Source organism: Lissotriton helveticus, chromosome 7 (genome assembly GCF_964261635.1).
Source record: "Lissotriton helveticus chromosome 7, aLisHel1.1, whole genome shotgun sequence".
NCBI classification, from domain to species: Eukaryota; Metazoa; Chordata; class Amphibia; order Caudata; family Salamandridae; genus Lissotriton; species Lissotriton helveticus.
The window spans coordinates 1,736,772,542-1,736,790,374 of NC_136068.1; the positions used below are offsets into that span (position 1 = coordinate 1,736,772,542).

General features: G+C 44.3%; 1 protein-coding gene across 1 annotated transcript in view; it reads right to left on the minus strand.

Moving 5' to 3' along the window:
• Positions 1-5,830, minus strand: part of LOC144767662 (lens fiber membrane intrinsic protein-like) — a 41,942-nt gene extending 36,112 nt beyond the window's left edge. The window contains exon 1 of the mRNA XM_078651056.1: positions 5,634-5,830. Within this exon, the coding sequence (XP_078507182.1) occupies positions 5,634-5,796 (163 nt within the window). The 5' untranslated portion in view covers positions 5,797-5,830. The remainder of the gene's footprint in view (positions 1-5,633) is intronic.
• Between the last annotated feature and the right edge of the window lie 12,003 nt (positions 5,831-17,833).

Genomic DNA, 17,833 nt, shown 5'->3' on the forward strand with positions numbered 1-17,833 from the left:
CCACTGTATATACCTACACACTTTTTTAATTCAAATGATTTGCACTTATTTTCCGTAGGATAATTTAATTTGCCAAAGAGTGTTTAAAATAATGAGTCAAAATTACAGATGTCAATAAACTTCTTTATTTGTTGACAAAGTAAGTAATACTACCCACCTATATTTAGGAACTAGCAGTCTCTGGTAACTACAAGTGCCATTAAATATTTAATTTCAGCTCTATATATTTAGGTGGGTGTGGAAGTATGAGCAATCAAATCTTTTAAAGTGAGCATTACATAGTTCCAGGTTAAATACTAGGAATTCTTTTTTCTTGGGAAAAACAGATGTAAATTAGGAGAAAGTAAACAATAAAATTACAAACATTGACTTTAAGGAGAACTATAAAGTTATAGTTTGAAGGCAAAGTTTTAAAACCAGCAGTTGCCCTTATTTTATTGTGTATCTCTATGACTTTTCCACAATTCGGACAAATGACTATAATATGAGAAAGTTGAGAATTTTTAAAAAAAACGTATTAAAAAGGTGGAAAAGTCTCCAAAACCTGCCCAATTTCCTAATGTCTCATTATTTACAAAACCTTCTTTCAAATCAGAACAAAGACAGCATTCTATCTGCTGGTACAAGATTTGTGACACATTTTATGTTAAAATAAATTGACTTGTTTATTCAGACAACTCCAGTGTTTTGTTGCTCGAACCTCTCAAAATGTACAAGATATTGCTACCTTTCCAACAAAAACTAAAAGTGAAACAAATCTCTGTACCCAGGATCCGGCCCAAAAGCTCAATATGTAAAGAACCCTGTTTCAATAGTAAACAATCCCTCTGAAGAACAGTCAAAGAGTATGTGTGAAAGATGGCAGGTCTCAGAGACAAAACAACAGAAGGATCTAGCAAGGATGATCGTTACCTGATGCCTATACAGTTCCAATATGAAAAAAAGCTCTCTAAATCAGCAGGATGCCCAAGAACAGTCTGTGCAGCAGAGGACTTGTTGAAAAATGGCACTCTCTGAATGTTCCTACTATTTTTCTGAACTTCTTTTAATTGGCCTTAGGATTCTGGGCCATCACCTCGGCTGACCAGTGCTGAAGTGCATGTGCTTTTCTCCTAACCATGGTGACATTGGTGTATGCTCAATTGACATATTTAGTTTACTTGTCAGTCCCTTGTAAAGTGGTATACAATATACCCAAGGCCTGTTATCTAAATGTTTCTAGTGGGCCTGTAGCACTGGTTGTGCCATCCACACAAGTAGCCTTTCAAACCTGTTTCAGGTCTGCCATTGCAAGGCCTGTGTGTGCAGTTTACTGCTACTTTGACTTGTCATTTAAGAACACTTGCCAAGTCTTAAACTCCCTGTTTATTACACCTACATCACCCCTAAGGCAAGCCCTAGGTAGCCCTAAGTGCAGGGTGCTGTGTAACTAAAACGTAGGACATGTACTTTAGGATTTACATATCCTAGTAGTAGTAGGTAACTTTATTTTCACTACTGTGAGGCCTACTCCTCTATATGTCTAGCATTGGGAATTCCTTAAACCACTTTAAAGCTGTAATTCCTGATTATAAAGGAGTAGCTGCATTATGTTTTATATATTTGGAATGGTAATGATAAATCCTCTTTAATGGTAATATTGGGTTTACCATTACTATTTTAAACATGGAACTTTTAGAAAGTGGGATTTCTCTGCTGTTACTGTTCTGTGTGCATGGCAGCATGTCTCTACATGTCTTGGGAGGGTGACAGGTACACTTTGTGCATTCCCTCTAGACAGCCACACACACACAGGAAGGGTCAGTGTGACAGAATTCATCTGCATTCTGATAGCTCTTCTTGGGCAGGTAGAGAGAGGGGGAGCTGACACTTACAGCTGAATATGTAGTGTCCTGTTTCCCATACAAAGGGCTGATTACCCCTTACTGATAGTCTGGAGCCAAGGCTGGGATGAAAGGGAAACATGTGCACTTCAAAACCAGCTTAAAAGTCACCCCCACTTCAAAGTCGAATTTGGGTATAAGTACTGGGTCTCTGACCCTACCAAGATAAGACACCTCTGCATTTTGTCAGAAGGACTGCCATGCTGCATAAATGACTCATTGCTGGACAGCTGACCTGTGATGCCTGCTCTTCTCCTGTGTTGCTCTGCTGCTCTCTGATTCTGCTGAAGGAGAGCTGGACTATGCCCTTTTCTCCAAGTGTGCTCCAAGTGCTTGTTGGCTTGCCTCCTGTTTCTAGAGATTCAGTGATATCAAAGTCTCTATCCCTGCTCGTGTGCCTGGTTCACTGGGAGATACTTGAAACAGGCATTGACACATCTCCTGTCTGTGTGTAGCAGAACCGGCGCCTTGAGAGGCCAATGCATCTGAACGATGCATCACCACTGCAGCAGCTCAGAGAGATTGTGGCATCCCTCAACTGTGTGAAGAAACCCAGGGCATCACTCTACGGTACCGACACATCTCAGCCTGGTATCTCGCCAGCAGGATTGATGTATTGCCATCACTGTGTAGAGAAAAATCAATTCATCTTCGACCTGTGGGGTTGACACTGATGAATCTCACAAGTCACCTGGCTGTTGCAATGTTGCAACCAGGAAAGGTACCTTGTTCACCGGGGCTTCAGTGGGTCCTGTAGTCAGCTGGTGCACCATTGCAGTCGGCCCGAGTTTTGACTTTGCTCCAGTCCAGCCCGACCTCAAGTAACACCAAAAACGCTATTTGCTTCTAAGTGCTATTTTTCACTTATTCTTTTAAAATTCATAGCTTGACTTTTAGTTATTGGATTTTTTTAGTTTTGGTCTTGTTTTTTACAGAATATAATAGTCTATTTTTCTAAACCTGTGTGGAGTCTTTTGTGTTGTTTTGATTATGCTACTGTGTGTGTGTGTGTGTGTGTGTGTGTGTGTGTGTGTGTGTGTGTGTGTGTGTGTGTGTGTGTGTGTGTGTGTGTGTGTGTGTGCATATGTGTGGGGATGTGTATGTGTGTGTGTGTGTGTGAGAGAGAGTTGCAAAAATACTTTACACATCGCCTAGCTATCAGTGGGTGAGCATAGGTAATCTCCAACTCTGTATTATACAGGGTGCATAGTCTAACCACCAGAAGCCCAATTTCTAACATGACTCCATGATGCAGTTTGTATGGAACTATGGGAAAGCCCACGAAATGTGTAAATCTATGAACAAACTGATCAGAGAGCTATCTGTGTAAAGAGCCATCACATATGAACTTATACTTTAATGTATTGGAAATAGATTGCACAAAAAATAAATGAAGAACTCTATGGAGGATTATAAACTGCATAAAAAGCCACTTGTATTTCACCATCAACAGATATCCTGGAAAGAGTGCCAGAAAACTGCTTTTAACAAATGTTCTGCATAGATACATATAGTTCCAGAAAAGTATGAGCCCATGAAAATTGGAAAATTAACTATTGGTTGGGATGGGTATTGTACATTGATATAGATGTAAAACCACCAGGGATTAGCCTGTGAGAATTTGACCTGATATGCTGTGTCATTACAGTCAACATATGGTGGATTCCTATCCTCTACTTGCTCTGGCCCACAATGTGCTGCCTTGCACCAACACAGGCCTACCCTTGTGCTGTAATGCTAGGGTGCCTACGTTGTATGCAAGATTGCTTTTGTGCAGGAAGGCACTCCTTCTGGCACTAAAACAGTCATCTGAGGCTTTTTCCTCTTTCAATGTGATCAGCAGAATTCAGCACACATAGAAAGCGGGGTGGGCGAAATATTCTGTCCTGCCTGAAAAAATGGGTGGAATTTTGGTGACTCCGCATTACTCTAGTAACGCAGAGTTGCAGACAAATTCTGCCAATCGCCACATAGGGGAATTTTGTTTCTCACATAGTCGACAAATCAGTAAATTGGAGAGAACAAACAAAATTTTACATCCTTCCACCATGATTTTTGGTTGCTATGAGGCCACCCAGTGTGATTTCTCCAGCACAGGCTATTGGGGCAGTAGTGCCCGTTCATGGTCAGAAGGCTGCTGCTCAAGTAGATAATCTAGTCGAGCAGCAGCAAAATCAAGTTGAGTAGCTGCACCCTCTAGCGTGCCTTGCGGTGCAATTCATGATTATTTCTCTGCGCAAAATAGGCTGCCGGAGCTAAATCACAACACCAGCAGCACAAAGTGCCTATTTCCTTCCATTGGCAGAACTTTGTGGAATCTTGCAGGGTATTTTATAATTTAGCAGAATTCCATAGAGTCAAATTCTGTGAGTTTTGCACATTCCTATAAAAAACGAGGAGAAATAAACATGTTTCGTTGCATTTTTAACCTTCCCAGGTTTACCACTGATGTTAAATCTGGGAATGTGCCAAAATCCATAGGTGGATGCGTGGGAACACTCACACCCCACCCATGAAACACTTCCCTGGCACAGAGCAACGCAAGCCAATGATTTGCATTGCCTTGCATTACTCCAGATTAACCAAGCACTGCAGGGACACCAAGGTGACCTTGCGTGGCTTGGTAAATGTGACTTTAGTGGTTTATTCCTCTTGAGTTACCTTGTGTGACGCAAAGGCAATGCAGCACTGTGATAAATCTGCCACACTGCATGTGTACTCATGTTTATATACCTACTGGAAATATTTAACCCCCTATGGATATTACGCACTACTATCCCTTTTCTCCTCCTTACCCTAAAAGACTATCCCCTAGATTCATCAAAGTCCCGTTTTGCGAGTCTGTAATAGCGATTATTAAGGAATCGTTATTACAGACTCGCAAAACGGGATTCATGTACAAATCGCAATTTATTTAGCGATTCCTACAGCTTCCTTATTTGCGATTAGCTAATTGCTAATCGCAAATAAGGAATAACTTCCCATTCATTCCTATGGGCCTAAAGGCCCATAGAAATGAATGGGAAGACATATCAATGTGCGAATCGCTATTAGCGATTCACATTTTGAGTTTGCGATTTCAAAGGTGCAGGGGTGTCCAAAGGACACCCTGTTGCACCCCTGAAATGATATTGGACGCTGGTGTTACGCACACACATGTCCCAAGGACATGTGTGTGTGTAACATACAACTTAGAAAAATGCACTTAAGTGCATTTTTCTAAGTTTCCGCTATTTACCACGAGGTTTGACTTCGCGGTAAATAGTGGCCCAAATTTGCGAATTCGCAATTTTTAAATGTTTCATGAATTGCATTTAAGGAATCTCAAATAGAGATTCCTTAAATGCAATTCCTCGCTAAATTGCAAATTCTATAATAGCGATTTTTGCATTTGGGATGATGAATCCCAAATGCAAAAATTGCGCTCGCAAAGGGCCAGATTCTCAGAATCTGGCCCTTTGCGAGACGATTTTACATTGATGAATCTACCTGTAAGTTTTCTCACTGCTGTCTAAAAGTAATATTCAATGAAAAATTCTTGAAATTAAAACATTGCATACAAATTGGAAAACTGATTAAGCTTAATATGTGATGTGAATATAATTGCAAGAAGACACTTGCTCTGGCAAAGTAATGGCTTGGTTAGATTTCAATTCTAATCTCTTCTGGTGAATAATCCCTCAGTATCTCTGCCCACCCCTGAGACAGTGTTGAGATCTCTGATTATACTCGGTACAAGTTGTGACTCACCTGAAACACTAGGGATGGATGTACAAAAAGAATCCGTACAAGCGACCCAAACACCAAAATAAACATCTGGAGTGACGACCCATTGATTCGTCGCTATGGAGACGATGAGAGCAATGGTGCTGGTGAGGGTGAGGAGTAACCCGGACACTTTCAGAGCAATCATCGTCAAGGGATGAAGTTCACTGTGTTCCCTTCACTGGGCACCTGTAAAAACACATATGGATTATTATAGACATGTAGGGAGCGCTCCTGGTGCTGCAAAGGATTAAACTGGGAATGTTCTTTGGCAGGGTTATCTGTGAGGAACTACTTCGAGAGCCCGGGTTTCCTAACTTAGAATTAGACCCGAATTTGTTTCGGTTTAAGTAGTTTTATTCCACAATTTAGTAGACTGTAAAATACTATGAAGAGTTATTATGAGATAGCCTACCTTTTACCAAAATAATGTATTAATCATGTTGATCTGATTTGAAATTAGTAATCATAGTGAATAAATAGTGTCTTTCCATGACAACTCATATCTCTTTGGTGCTCTCACAATGATAAAGTGAGAAGCGTATATTAACAAGCATTGACAAAGCTGCTGGTTTGACTTTTGTGCAGCACATGCGCACATTTATACAGCCACACAACATGTACAGATTGACGAAGATGACACATGAGAATATGTAGCCTACATACCTACTTTTATACATCTACACACAGACCAGCAGTTGCACACACACTCCCGCTATACAGACCTACAAGAGCCCAATCAAACTACCTGCCATGCACTCACCCATCCACACATAACACAAGACATTTATTATGCTACGTTATTCTGGGTGTTGTGTGTAACATGCTGATCTAATGTCTTCTAAAATGACTGATTATTACAAGAGCTCGGAAAGGAGAGAACAAGAGAGGGAGTGAGCAAGGGCCCTTATGAGTGAAATAGCTTCGAACTATAGTCATAAACCAGACCAATTGTTTTTTTCTTTACACACATTTTTATTGGTTTTTTTGCAGATTATTTAGTACATTTGCAGTTTTTTAGGTTCAAAAGCAATTTATGTTCAAACTATTTGGTTGTTGCAATGAAGATATAGCAGATTTCTATTATCCAACTCGGCGTCATCATTCAGCCTCGTCAGTTTTGATGCAACTTTTTATCATATAACAAAAAGGAGAAATCAAAGCAAAAAGAATCCCCAACTCCTGCCTCCCTCTCCCTCCCCCTCTCGGATGATGCCTGTCCTATTGCCTGATCTGTTTACAAACCTTTCTTGCTTCCTGGGTCTTCGGTGTGTCTGCCAGGAAGGAATGAAGGGCGTCACATGCTGGATGAAAGACAGCTGCTTGAAACTCAACTCGGAGAAGACCAAAGTCCTCATCCTAGGACCCTCCAACTCAGCCTGGGCCAATACCTGGTGGCCACCCACCCTCGGGATCCCACCCACCCCTACAGACTACACAAAGAACCTCAGCATCATCCTGGACTCCTCCCTCACCATGACCTGCCAGATCAACTCCGCCGCCTCCACCAGCTTCAACTACCTTCGCATTCGCATCCTCCGTAAGACCTTCAAATGGATACCCCCCCAAATGCAGAAAGACCTTCACCCACACACTCATAACCAGCAGACTGGACTACGGCAACAGCTTCTACGCCGGAATCAACAGAACCCTGCTGCAAAAGCTCCAAACCATCCATAACGCCGCGGCAAGACTCGTCCTACGGACACCTTGACACGAACACATGGCCCAACACTAACAAGACCTCCACTGGGTCCCCGTCAAGAACAGAGTGACCTTCAAACTTCTCACCCATGCTTACAAAGCCCTTCACAACATCGGACCCAAATACCTCAATGAGAGAGCCTCCGTCCACGTACCCAAAAGGAAACTGCGTTCCGCCGACTTCGCCCTGGCAGAGACCCCGTGCTGGCAGAGACCCTGCGCATCTGCAGAAACCGAGCTGATGGACAAGCCTTCTCCTACATCACAGCCAAGACCTGGAACGGTCTCCCAGCAAACATCAGACGCTCCCCGAACCTGCACACCTTCAGGAAAAACCTCAAGACCTGGCTCTTCAACTGTCCCGGAGGTGCCATCCTCCCCTTCACCCACCCCAGCGCCTTGGGACCCTCACGGGTGAGTAGCGCGCTTTATAAGCCCCTGATTGATTGATTGACGGCCGGGTGGGGGGGCTTCTGTTAATCCTAATAATCTGAGGTATCAAGTGCAGGTGAGTTCAGGGAAATGTAAGGAATGGATGCCAAATTTCCCGGAAAGTGTCAATCTCCGACTTAGCAGCTGATGAAAGGCGTTGCATACCCAATAGTCCACAGATCCGGTGTAGCCAGTTAAGCCTAGTCAGAATTTTATCCGGAGCCCCAGAGTGCTAGTTTAGCTTGGTGTGCTGCTCGAAGTGCTAGGGTTATCTGCCTGCCTCTTCGTAACTTGAGTGGGTAGGTGAGTGGATTGGGAAGGCCTAGGATAATATAAGGGAATCTCAGAAGCTGGGTAGAGAAGTGTGTGTCTATTTCTGTTAGAATTCCCTCCCAGAAGTGTGCCAACTTTGGACAGTCCCAAAGTATGTGTGCCCTCCTCTGTGAGACATCACTTGCTATCCTGTGCGGGGTCTATCTTATGTAAATGAGTTGAGATTAGATACAAATAAGAAAATATTTTCACTACTGTTTCGGTGCTTGAAGTGTTGAGGGCTGATCGTCGAGCTCTGTAATTCATTTCTCTCCACTACTTCTGGGTCAATTCTCAACCCAGCTCCCTCTCCCAGCATTGTTCAGCTGCCGATTTTGTCTCCACCTCTGGGCCCATTACATTTTTTTACAAATCCGCGACTAATCGCTTATATGAGGTTCTACTAAAAAGCCATTTGTTAAACATGGTTAGATGTCTTTGTGCTGCTTCTCTAATTCCTTGATTCATAACCCAATGTCTAAGTTGTGTGTAGTGAAATCTTTCTACCTCTGGGAGTATGCTGTCTGCTCTCAGGGAACTGAATGGAACCATCCATATCAAATAGATGGCCCATTAATCTGCACTCAGGTTTCTGCCCGACCTCAAATTCCCTGTGCTGCAATCGAGCAGGGGTCAGAGGAGACGGATACGATGTGAGGTCCTTCATCATCCCTACTGAGTCCCAAACCTTGAGAGTAGGGGCAGTGATAGCTGAGAGATAGAGGCTGGGGGCACATCTAGTCTTGTATAAGAAGGAGATCTTCCATATTGAGGAGCCCCCTAATGCTCTATCTATAAACAGGAAAAGTGAGAGTATGGATTATGCACTCCTGTATTTGAATTTGAATATGCACACTTACCGATAGAATGTTTCAAACTTTAGTGCGTGCTACGTGTGACCAATATCTGCCTTTCATGTTAAATGTCGTATACTTGTAAAGCGCACAGCTGCCCCAGCAAAGGGGCGTCCCATCCCGGCGCTGTATACCACTGGGGAACCCGTCCTGGCTTTCCCTGTGGGATGGTCCCTCCTGGGAATCCCCAAGGTGGAGCCAGGCATCCCCGGCGTTGGTGGGGCCGTTGCCGAGTGGGACCCCAGGTTAGAGTAGGCATCAAGGCGAGAATTGTTGAGTCTGCTGACCCTGGTCCACGACCCTGCCGCGTCGGGAATTGAACCCTGGTCCCGGGCCGACTTCTGCTCCCGGGTCTGCCGCCTCTAACCAGTGAGCCACACCACTCCACTACGATATGTATGATATCGGTAAAAGTGGCTAGGGCGCCGAAGGGCGGCCTGGGCTCAAACGTGCACAGCCAAGAGGGGATAAATACAAAATAGATTTGCGTTTTTTACCTTAAGTTTTCACAATCAATTAGATGCTTTAACTACTTATGCATTCCATTTAATGCTCATTGAGTAATCTTTTAATAAATCGTACATTCCAACAACTCAACTGATCAAACTTCAGATGATCATAATTAAATATACATTTAAATTTTGCAACAAGGAATCATCCACCCTCATATTGGGCTGTGGATCACAGCTTTGACTCTAAATTCGCCCCTGACGAAGAGACAAGGCGTCCCGAAATGCATTGGGCCTCATTTTTTTGCAACATCTGATTGATTGTGAAAACTGAAGGTAAAAAACGCAAATCTATTTTGTATTTATAACCTCCTGGCTGTGCACGTTTGAGCCCAGGTTGCCCTTCAGGGACCTGGCCACCTTTAACTTTCCATAAACAGCCACGTTTTCTCAGATTACAGCGGGACTATTAAGCCTATTATCTAAGTTGGGCTGCCTGGAAGTGGGTGACTATGGATGGGATTCCCAGGCCTCCCTCTCCTGGATCTCTAACACTGATCTCCCTTCGCATTGGGGACCTTTTGTTTGCCCATGCAAAAGAGTGGAAAGCTTGCTGCAGTTCTTGGAGGACTCCTGGCAGAAGCCAAAGAGGCAGGGTCAAGAATATATACAATATTCTCGGCAAAGCTGTCATTTTTAGGGCTGCGATCTGCCCCAGCCATAACAGGGTGGCCAGTCTGGCCAGATATGCTTTTGTTTTACTCACTAGGGGGCATATTATCAAGAATGGCGTTAAAAATTATTGCTGGTTTAGTGGCAGAAAACTGCCACTAAAGCGGTGATAATTGGCTTGATAATATGCCCTTGAGAATTCCAATAGAAGTCCATGTTCTGGTGTGAACATGGGCTTCTATTGGAATTCTCCTGGGCATATTATCAAGCTCATTATCGCCGCTTTAGAAGCAATTTTCTACCGCTAAACGGGCGATAATTTTAACGCTGTCCTTGATAATATGCCCCCAGGTCTTAATAGTTGATCTTTGTAGTTTCTCGTATGGTTGGTGCTAAGCGAATCCCCAGGTACGTGATGGTTGGTTTCCACATGATCGAGTGTGTCTGGGTCAGGTGAATTTGCGTCTTTGGAGCCACCAACAAACTCAATGCCTGTGATTTAGATAATGTTGAACAAAGACAGGTTGCTACATCTGTTCCTTTAACAGAGAATATACTAATAGGTCCGCTATATCTGGAAACAATGTAGGCCCTTAGAAACTACAATCACTACAAGTGTCAAAACTTTTTCTGAGCCAGCTAGTTCCGCAGGAGCTCGCTGTTTTCTGCATATTCATTTACAGTAAATATTCACTGTATTGTTCATGTACTACATGATAAATGATCTGCATTAATGAAATAATAGATTTGATGTGTTTAGCGTTATTACTATGCAATAATATTGTTTTACTATGCTTAGAATTTTAATCATTTAATTGTAATAACTGTTTTTTATACTGTGGACTGATAAATTGAATTGTGATTTTTGTCTTACAATTTCGTGACATGAATTGTTTTCAGACTAGTCATATAAGTAATAAACTACACAAAGATATTCGCTTTTTAAACAAAATGACTGGCTTTTTTTGTCTTCTTTGTTGAGATTTGGAAGGAATGTCCTTGTGTTCACCCATTAATGCATTTTATTTGTAGTTTCTAAGGGCTATATAGTTTCCAGATATAGCAGGCATATTAGAATATTCTCTGTTGAGGGGACAGATATAACAACCTGTCTTTGTTCAATATTACAGGTGCATATTTGGGCATTTTTTGTGGATTTTTAAATAAAATTCCTTTGTCTTCTAAAGAAAATGATGTACTTCTTGTTCTTGGTATATATACCCTGTCCCTTTTCTGTATAAAAGGGTAAATCTCTTGAGATTGTACCATATCTATTGTATGCACTGCCTGCTGCACCTGCCCATAAAGTGGTCCAACAGTGTGTATGATTTGTGTGTATGTGAATAAAATGTATAGTCTCTCGTCTCATGATGGGACTCTCTCCAAAGGGCTCTCATTCCTACTTCCTGTAACTACCGTGCACCTTCGTCTATGATCGCCCCCGTCCCTCCCTGCCTCTGTGTTGAGTGATCTAGATCATTATTCAATACCAAGTTCAGGTCCCCTCCTAGCAATATCAAGTTATGCTGAGTCTCCAACACCTCCCTCATTGCGTCCTGGATGAATAGCTCTTGCCTTTCGTTAGGAGCGTACTTAGATCCCACCAATAGCGTGTTTGTGCCGATGTGAATGTGGGATGCCCTGAGGCGGCCCCTGATCTCTGCTACTTTTGCTCCTACTTTCCCTTGAAAAGATTGAGAGAACAGTATAGCTACCCCTGCAGCCTTCTGAGTTAGGGAGGACAACAAATTTTTGGAAAAGCTTTACTCTTGAGTATATGCCAGTCCCGTGCAGTAAATGTGTTTCCTGTAGGAGGCATATGTCTGTTTCTGTGTTTTCGAGGTAAGCAAGCATCGCCTTCCTCTTTATCGGGCTATTCAGCCATTTAACATTGAGTGTAATGACCCGTAGAGTTTGTGAATCTGTCATCATATATGTATATACTTGGAGAGAGTCTTGTACCCCACATTGCAAGCCCCCATCCTGTGTCTTCTGCCCAAGAAGGTATATTCCGACTGAAATGCAGGAGTGTAAACAAACTATTTAGCAGGCCCCCCGAAAACAACCCCTAAAACTAAACCTTTTGTAAGCCAAAGTCTCTGGGTTGGGGACAGCAGTTGGTTTGCCGGCCCCTTACCAGCAAGAAAGTCTATGACTTGGGGGTGGTGTGGTACATCCTATTGTCCTCTGCGCCGTCCCAGCCCCCGTCACCCACCTGTTCTGTCTGCTGTGTCACCTCAGGCCAGATGGTTGCTACACGTGTCCTCTGTCAGCTTAGCCAGGAGTGCCTTCCTTTCATTCGCCATCGTTTCGGGGTCTGGACCAGCTCCTTTGCTTTCCACTGGTATTTTCTTCCATCACTCTCTGTTGTCTTGCCTTCGGAAGTTGAGGGAGACATTCAGCCAGGGATTGTCTTGAAATTCTATTTGTTGGATTGGTTCCTGCCACTTGAAGATCAGACAGATGGGTTGGCCCCAATAATAAGGCACTTTCTGGTCGCGGAGAAAGCTTGTGATTGGCTGGAACTTCTGTCATTTCAAGACTGTTAAGACTGCAAGATCTTGATACAAATTGATTTAATGTCTTTGGAATTGAATATCAGATTGCTCACGGGTCTTTTTCAAGATTGCTTCTTTGAGTTGAAAGTTGTGTACACATGTGGGAATATCTAGAGTCCTTGCTCTCCCTGAGCTCCAGCTCCCCACTCTGTGGGTTTTGTCTAATCGAATGGGCGTTGCTGTAATGCCTCCGAGGATATGTGTAAATAGCTCAACAACATATGTCTCAATATCGTTCACTTCTGTGACCCTTGGGGCTTCGCTGATGCGAATGTTGTTTCTCCGAGAGTGGTGTTCTAAATCCTCAGCATGAGCTTGGAGGTCCACTTGTTGTTCTGGTAGCCTGAATATTTCCTGTTGCAGTTGATGGATCTCTTTGTCCCGTGAAGTGCCCTGCTCCTCTAAGGTGTCCGCTCTCTGACTAATGTCCGTCACCTCTTTGCAGGCCGTCTGTAGTTCGCTTACTAAGTCCCGCTTGACCGCAAGTAGATCTTCTTGAGCCCTAAAAATAGAGCTTCAAGGTATGGGTGGGTAATGGGGGCCTCCAGATCTTCCTACGTTGGGGAGGAGGCTCTGCTTTGTCCTCACTTGGTCCAGCTTTCCTGTGGCCCCCCGGATTTTGCAAGCATGTCCTTTCTGGAGCCCCCCTTTTTCGTTCTTCCAGTTGCCATCTTGTTGTATGCCGAGCTCTATCCTGTGATATTCTTTACTAGCTTTCAGCTCTGACCCTTGAGTTGGGATGGTATTAGTTTTCATTGGGAGGCTCCACTTTTCCAGCCAACTTCTGGTCGTTGCTAAGGACTCCCAAGATGGCTCTCACTTCAAGCTTTTCATCTCTCTCAGTGCCCTTCGTAGTTGGTGTCTTGACTCAGCTTTCTTCAGACAGTATTCCTGTTGCCGTCCAGTCTTTGCCTCTCACTTGTAGGCCTCTGTAGGCCTCCCTTCTTCCAAGGTCTAATCTTGCGATTGGGGTCGGTTCTCCAATATATTGATGCCGGCCCTTCCGTCCTATCTGACAACGGTGCACCCTAGTAACCCCAGGGTAGTTTCTCTCCCTCCTCTTTTATCTGTTCCAGCTCTGTAGCTCTCTGTGGGCCTCTCTTTGTGTATGGCCGGTCCCCTCTCCCTTGTGTCCTCGTGGTGTGTTGGACCGTCAATAGGGTTTTCTTTTGGGAGGGGATGGGTGCGCTCCGTGTGGACTCACACTACAGCAGCCCTGGACCAGCACTTATGGGTGTGCAGTGTGGTGAGGGTGTTTGGCTCTCCCAGTCCACCTCTGCTGGTGCCACTCTGTTGGCCCTCCTCTTGCTTCTATCAGGGCCCGAAGTACAGTGAAGGTGAAGGCTGTGCCAATCTGGAGCTTCGTTACTGCTCCTGGAGTGTTCCTTGTCCCACCCTGGTACTGTCGCTGCTAGAAGTCCTTCCTACTATCTTCCTGGCTTGAGATGGGGTGGGTGTGATAGCTCCGTTGCCCCTGATCATACCTTCCACGCCGCGCTGGGGCTCGGACTGCGATGGGAGCAAGGCTTTCATCTCCCCTTGTAGCTGCTGCAGTATCTGGCCTATCTCTCCCTACTCCGCCTGCTCTCCCAGGTGGTGGCTCGTTCGCGCTCCTCTCGGGCATTCAGTCGGGTATCATTATCTCCCCTAGAGTTGCTTGAGGCTCCAGAGTCTGCGTCTCCTGCCGGGGTCCACCTTTCTTTGACTCCATAGGGGGCCCAGCTCCTCGCCTGCAGACTCAGTTGGCTCGCCCGGCTTCCGCCTTCACTTCCGTCCTGGGACTTCTGTGTTAAGGATCAGGCCTTCCCTCTATGCTCTGTCCCTGGCTCCAGCTTGGGAGTTTCAGCCGGTTAGGTTGGGCCAAATTGAATTTCTTTGTGGCTGATTGCTTTACCTCCACTTCCCGACTATCGGGCTCGGTTGAGGCAAAGCTATAACCAGGGCAGGAGGAGGTTCAGGCCCGGTGAAGATGGAGCGGAGGAGAGATGTATCTCACTTCATCACCATCTTGGCCATGCACCTCAACAACAATTTAGATTCATTTGCAGTCCCCCCTTAACAAAACAATCCCCATCCCTCCCCCTTTGAGTCATTACTTAGTCCTATATACATCATATCTTGCACCCTGCTCTGATGCTCTGTTGTGGTTTGTGAGGAGACAGGTGTGCCACCGAGTGCTATGAGAGGGAAAGTATTCCTCTAGTTCTCTGTAGGATCTCGGGATAGCCTTAGCTGTGCAAGGGATCTCCCTGGGAGACAGTTGCTGTTGATTCCGTGGGTGATGCAGTGGGACTGCTAGAGTCAGGATTAGTGAAACTATCTACCAGTGAGTCCCATGCTCAGGCTGCGTCAATGGAAGTTGGCAAACTTGAAAGAAAGTCTTTGTTGTTCACATGTTCTTGCTGTGCTCAGCCTTGGCTCCAGACCCACTCCAGGTGGGGTGGAGAAGACAGTATTGTGAGAGGACAGGTGCAGCCCTATTCAGGTGTCAGTGAAAATTCCTCCCACTTCTCAAGCCCAGGAAGACCCATCAGCCTGGTGATGGCTCATCATAATATGCAGGGTATACCCTAAGCTCCTTTCTGTAACTGTCTAGATTGAATGCACAAACAGCCCCTTTCAATCTAAACCAGACGTGGATTTCACAGGCAGGCAGAGACATAGGATGGTTAAACAAGAAAAATGCTTCCTTTCTAAGAGTTCCAATTTCAAACAAACAATTTAAAAACCACCTTTACTAAAAGATGTATTTTCTAAATTCTGAGCTCAGGGAGCTCAGACTCCAAATGTATATCTCTTCCCAATCGAAAGCCACAGTTGTAAATGTTACAAGGCAGCTCCAATGATAACTTATCAGTGAGGGATGTACGTCATTACGACGCACACTTTTACAACGCGTTCCATTACAACGCGGTTGTAACAAAGCAAGTCGTTACAACGACTTGCGTTGGGGGGTGCAAATTAAAAAAATTTAATTTACTATTCCAACACCAGTCCCCGTGGATAGTAGGGAAGGTGTTGGGATAGTAAATTAAATGATTTACTATCCTTGAGCGCCCCCCAGCGCAATTCGTTGTAACAACTTTCGTTGTTATGACCGCGTCGTAATGGAACGGCGTTGTAAAAGTTGCGTCGTAAACGTCGCATACCATCAGAGAGACAGGCCTTGGAATATTGAAAAAAGAAATTGGCAGTATTTCACTCACAGGACATGTGAAACACACCAGCACATATACTACCTTTTACATACACTGCACCTTGCCCATAGGGGTACCTTGGGCCTACCTTGTGGGTGCCTTTCATGCATAAAAAGGGAAGATGGGGCCTGGCAAGTGGGTGCACTTGCCAGGTCGACAGGGGATGTTAAAACTGCACTCATAGACACTGAAATTATCACGTGGTCGCTAGAGTCATTGTCAACACCTTTAAGTTAGCATGAGCTCGATAGCCATGATGCTGCTTTTTCCCAAGACACTGCATGTCTTTATTTTTGTAAGACTCTGTTTATGCCTTTCACATGAGAACTCTGCTGTGCTCATTCTCTGCCTGTTCATGTAGTTTGGTCTAACCATTGTGAACAAGGTCGATAAAAACTGACTCTTCTTATTATGTTCTGGCCAGGCCCTAGCACTTAGACAAACCATACCAATGCACCTGTTTTTGCTGGAGACTGGCACTTTGATATTATGGGGATGCATGTTTAGGTAACAGACACTTGGAGAGGGACCTTTCCAGGGAGAAGAGCACCCCGCACCTGTGATGTAAAAATACGATCTCTGGCCTGAGGTATGGGATCTGCTGACAAAGCCCAGAGATCTTCTATTATAGAGGGTGATTAGGCCTTTTAGTCCTTTATCCACAGCCTTTATAAAATGACATTTCCCTTTATGATATATAGCCTTGCTGCAATGCTAACTGTATTGATATTATGTATTTTGCTGCTGGTGGTGGCTCGTAATCTGCATTTTACAGCCCGTTAGTTAAATAAATATTTTCAACTATTTCTGTGTCTCCATCAGATCTTATTGTGGACAAGACCGAGAGTGTGAGCGAAAGGGTGTGTCCAGTTACCGTGATTCATGAGAGATTTAGGAGTGATGTGATGTGGGGTGTCTAATCATTGGTTTCTCTGTTTGTGAGTAGGAGAGCTAGTGAGACTGCAGCTAGTCGGTCCTGGGCTCATGGGCACTAAGGCGGTAAGAAGGCTTAACCCCTATACTCCAAGGTCCCATAATCCTGCGCATAGTTCTGTGTATGTACAGAATCCCTGCACCACAATGGCAGGCATGAGACACGTTTACAGAGCTACTCGTGGGTGGCACAATCAGTGCTGCAGAACCAATAGTAGCATTTGATTTACAGGTCCTGGGCACACACAGTGCACTGTACTAAAGGCGTACTAGTAAATCAAATATGCCAATCATTGATAACCAATCAGAATTCACACAGGGAACACTTGCACTTGAGCACTGATCAGCAGTGGTAAAGTGTCCAAAGCATCTAGACCAGCAAAAACGAAGTCTAGTACATAATCAAAAATACAGGAGATAGAGGCAAAAAGATTGGAGAAACCACACCAAGGACGCCAGATCTAACACACCCAAGGTGCATCCCTGATCCACCTGACATCACAGTAGTTTCTGCTACATTTTACTCCTCAGCAGCAAATCCAGTCCAGCAGCTCCTCTTCCCATGGGTATTCAGCTTCATGGAGCCCTCAACAGCTACAGAATGATGCTTTACCCCACTGGAAATGTTTGACTTCCAAAAAAGGGACAAAGCCCAAATGTAGAAATCGTCACTGCAACTTCATCCGGTGGCTCCCCAACAATGACGTCTCCTCCTCGGACACCACTTGCTGCCTTGTCTCACTGAACTTTACCTTCTCAGACATTTTTGTTACAACATTCTTCTAAGTCTGAAGGTTAGCTGAGACCGGGACCTATCCGCTTTTTGTATCTGAATGGCACTTCATCGCTGTTGGCAATAACTTTTAACTTTGCCCCGGGCTCGTGTGACCAGATGGCTAGGGTTGGCTCTTTGATCTTTTATGCACTATTTTTCACTAAAAACTTTAGAAATTCCTAACTCCGGTTTTACTGATGCATTTAATATGTTTTAATGTCAACTTATTTATTGTTATATTGGTGGTGGGTTTTTCTTGTGTTGTGTTTCCTCTTTATTACTGTTTGTGTGCTGCATAA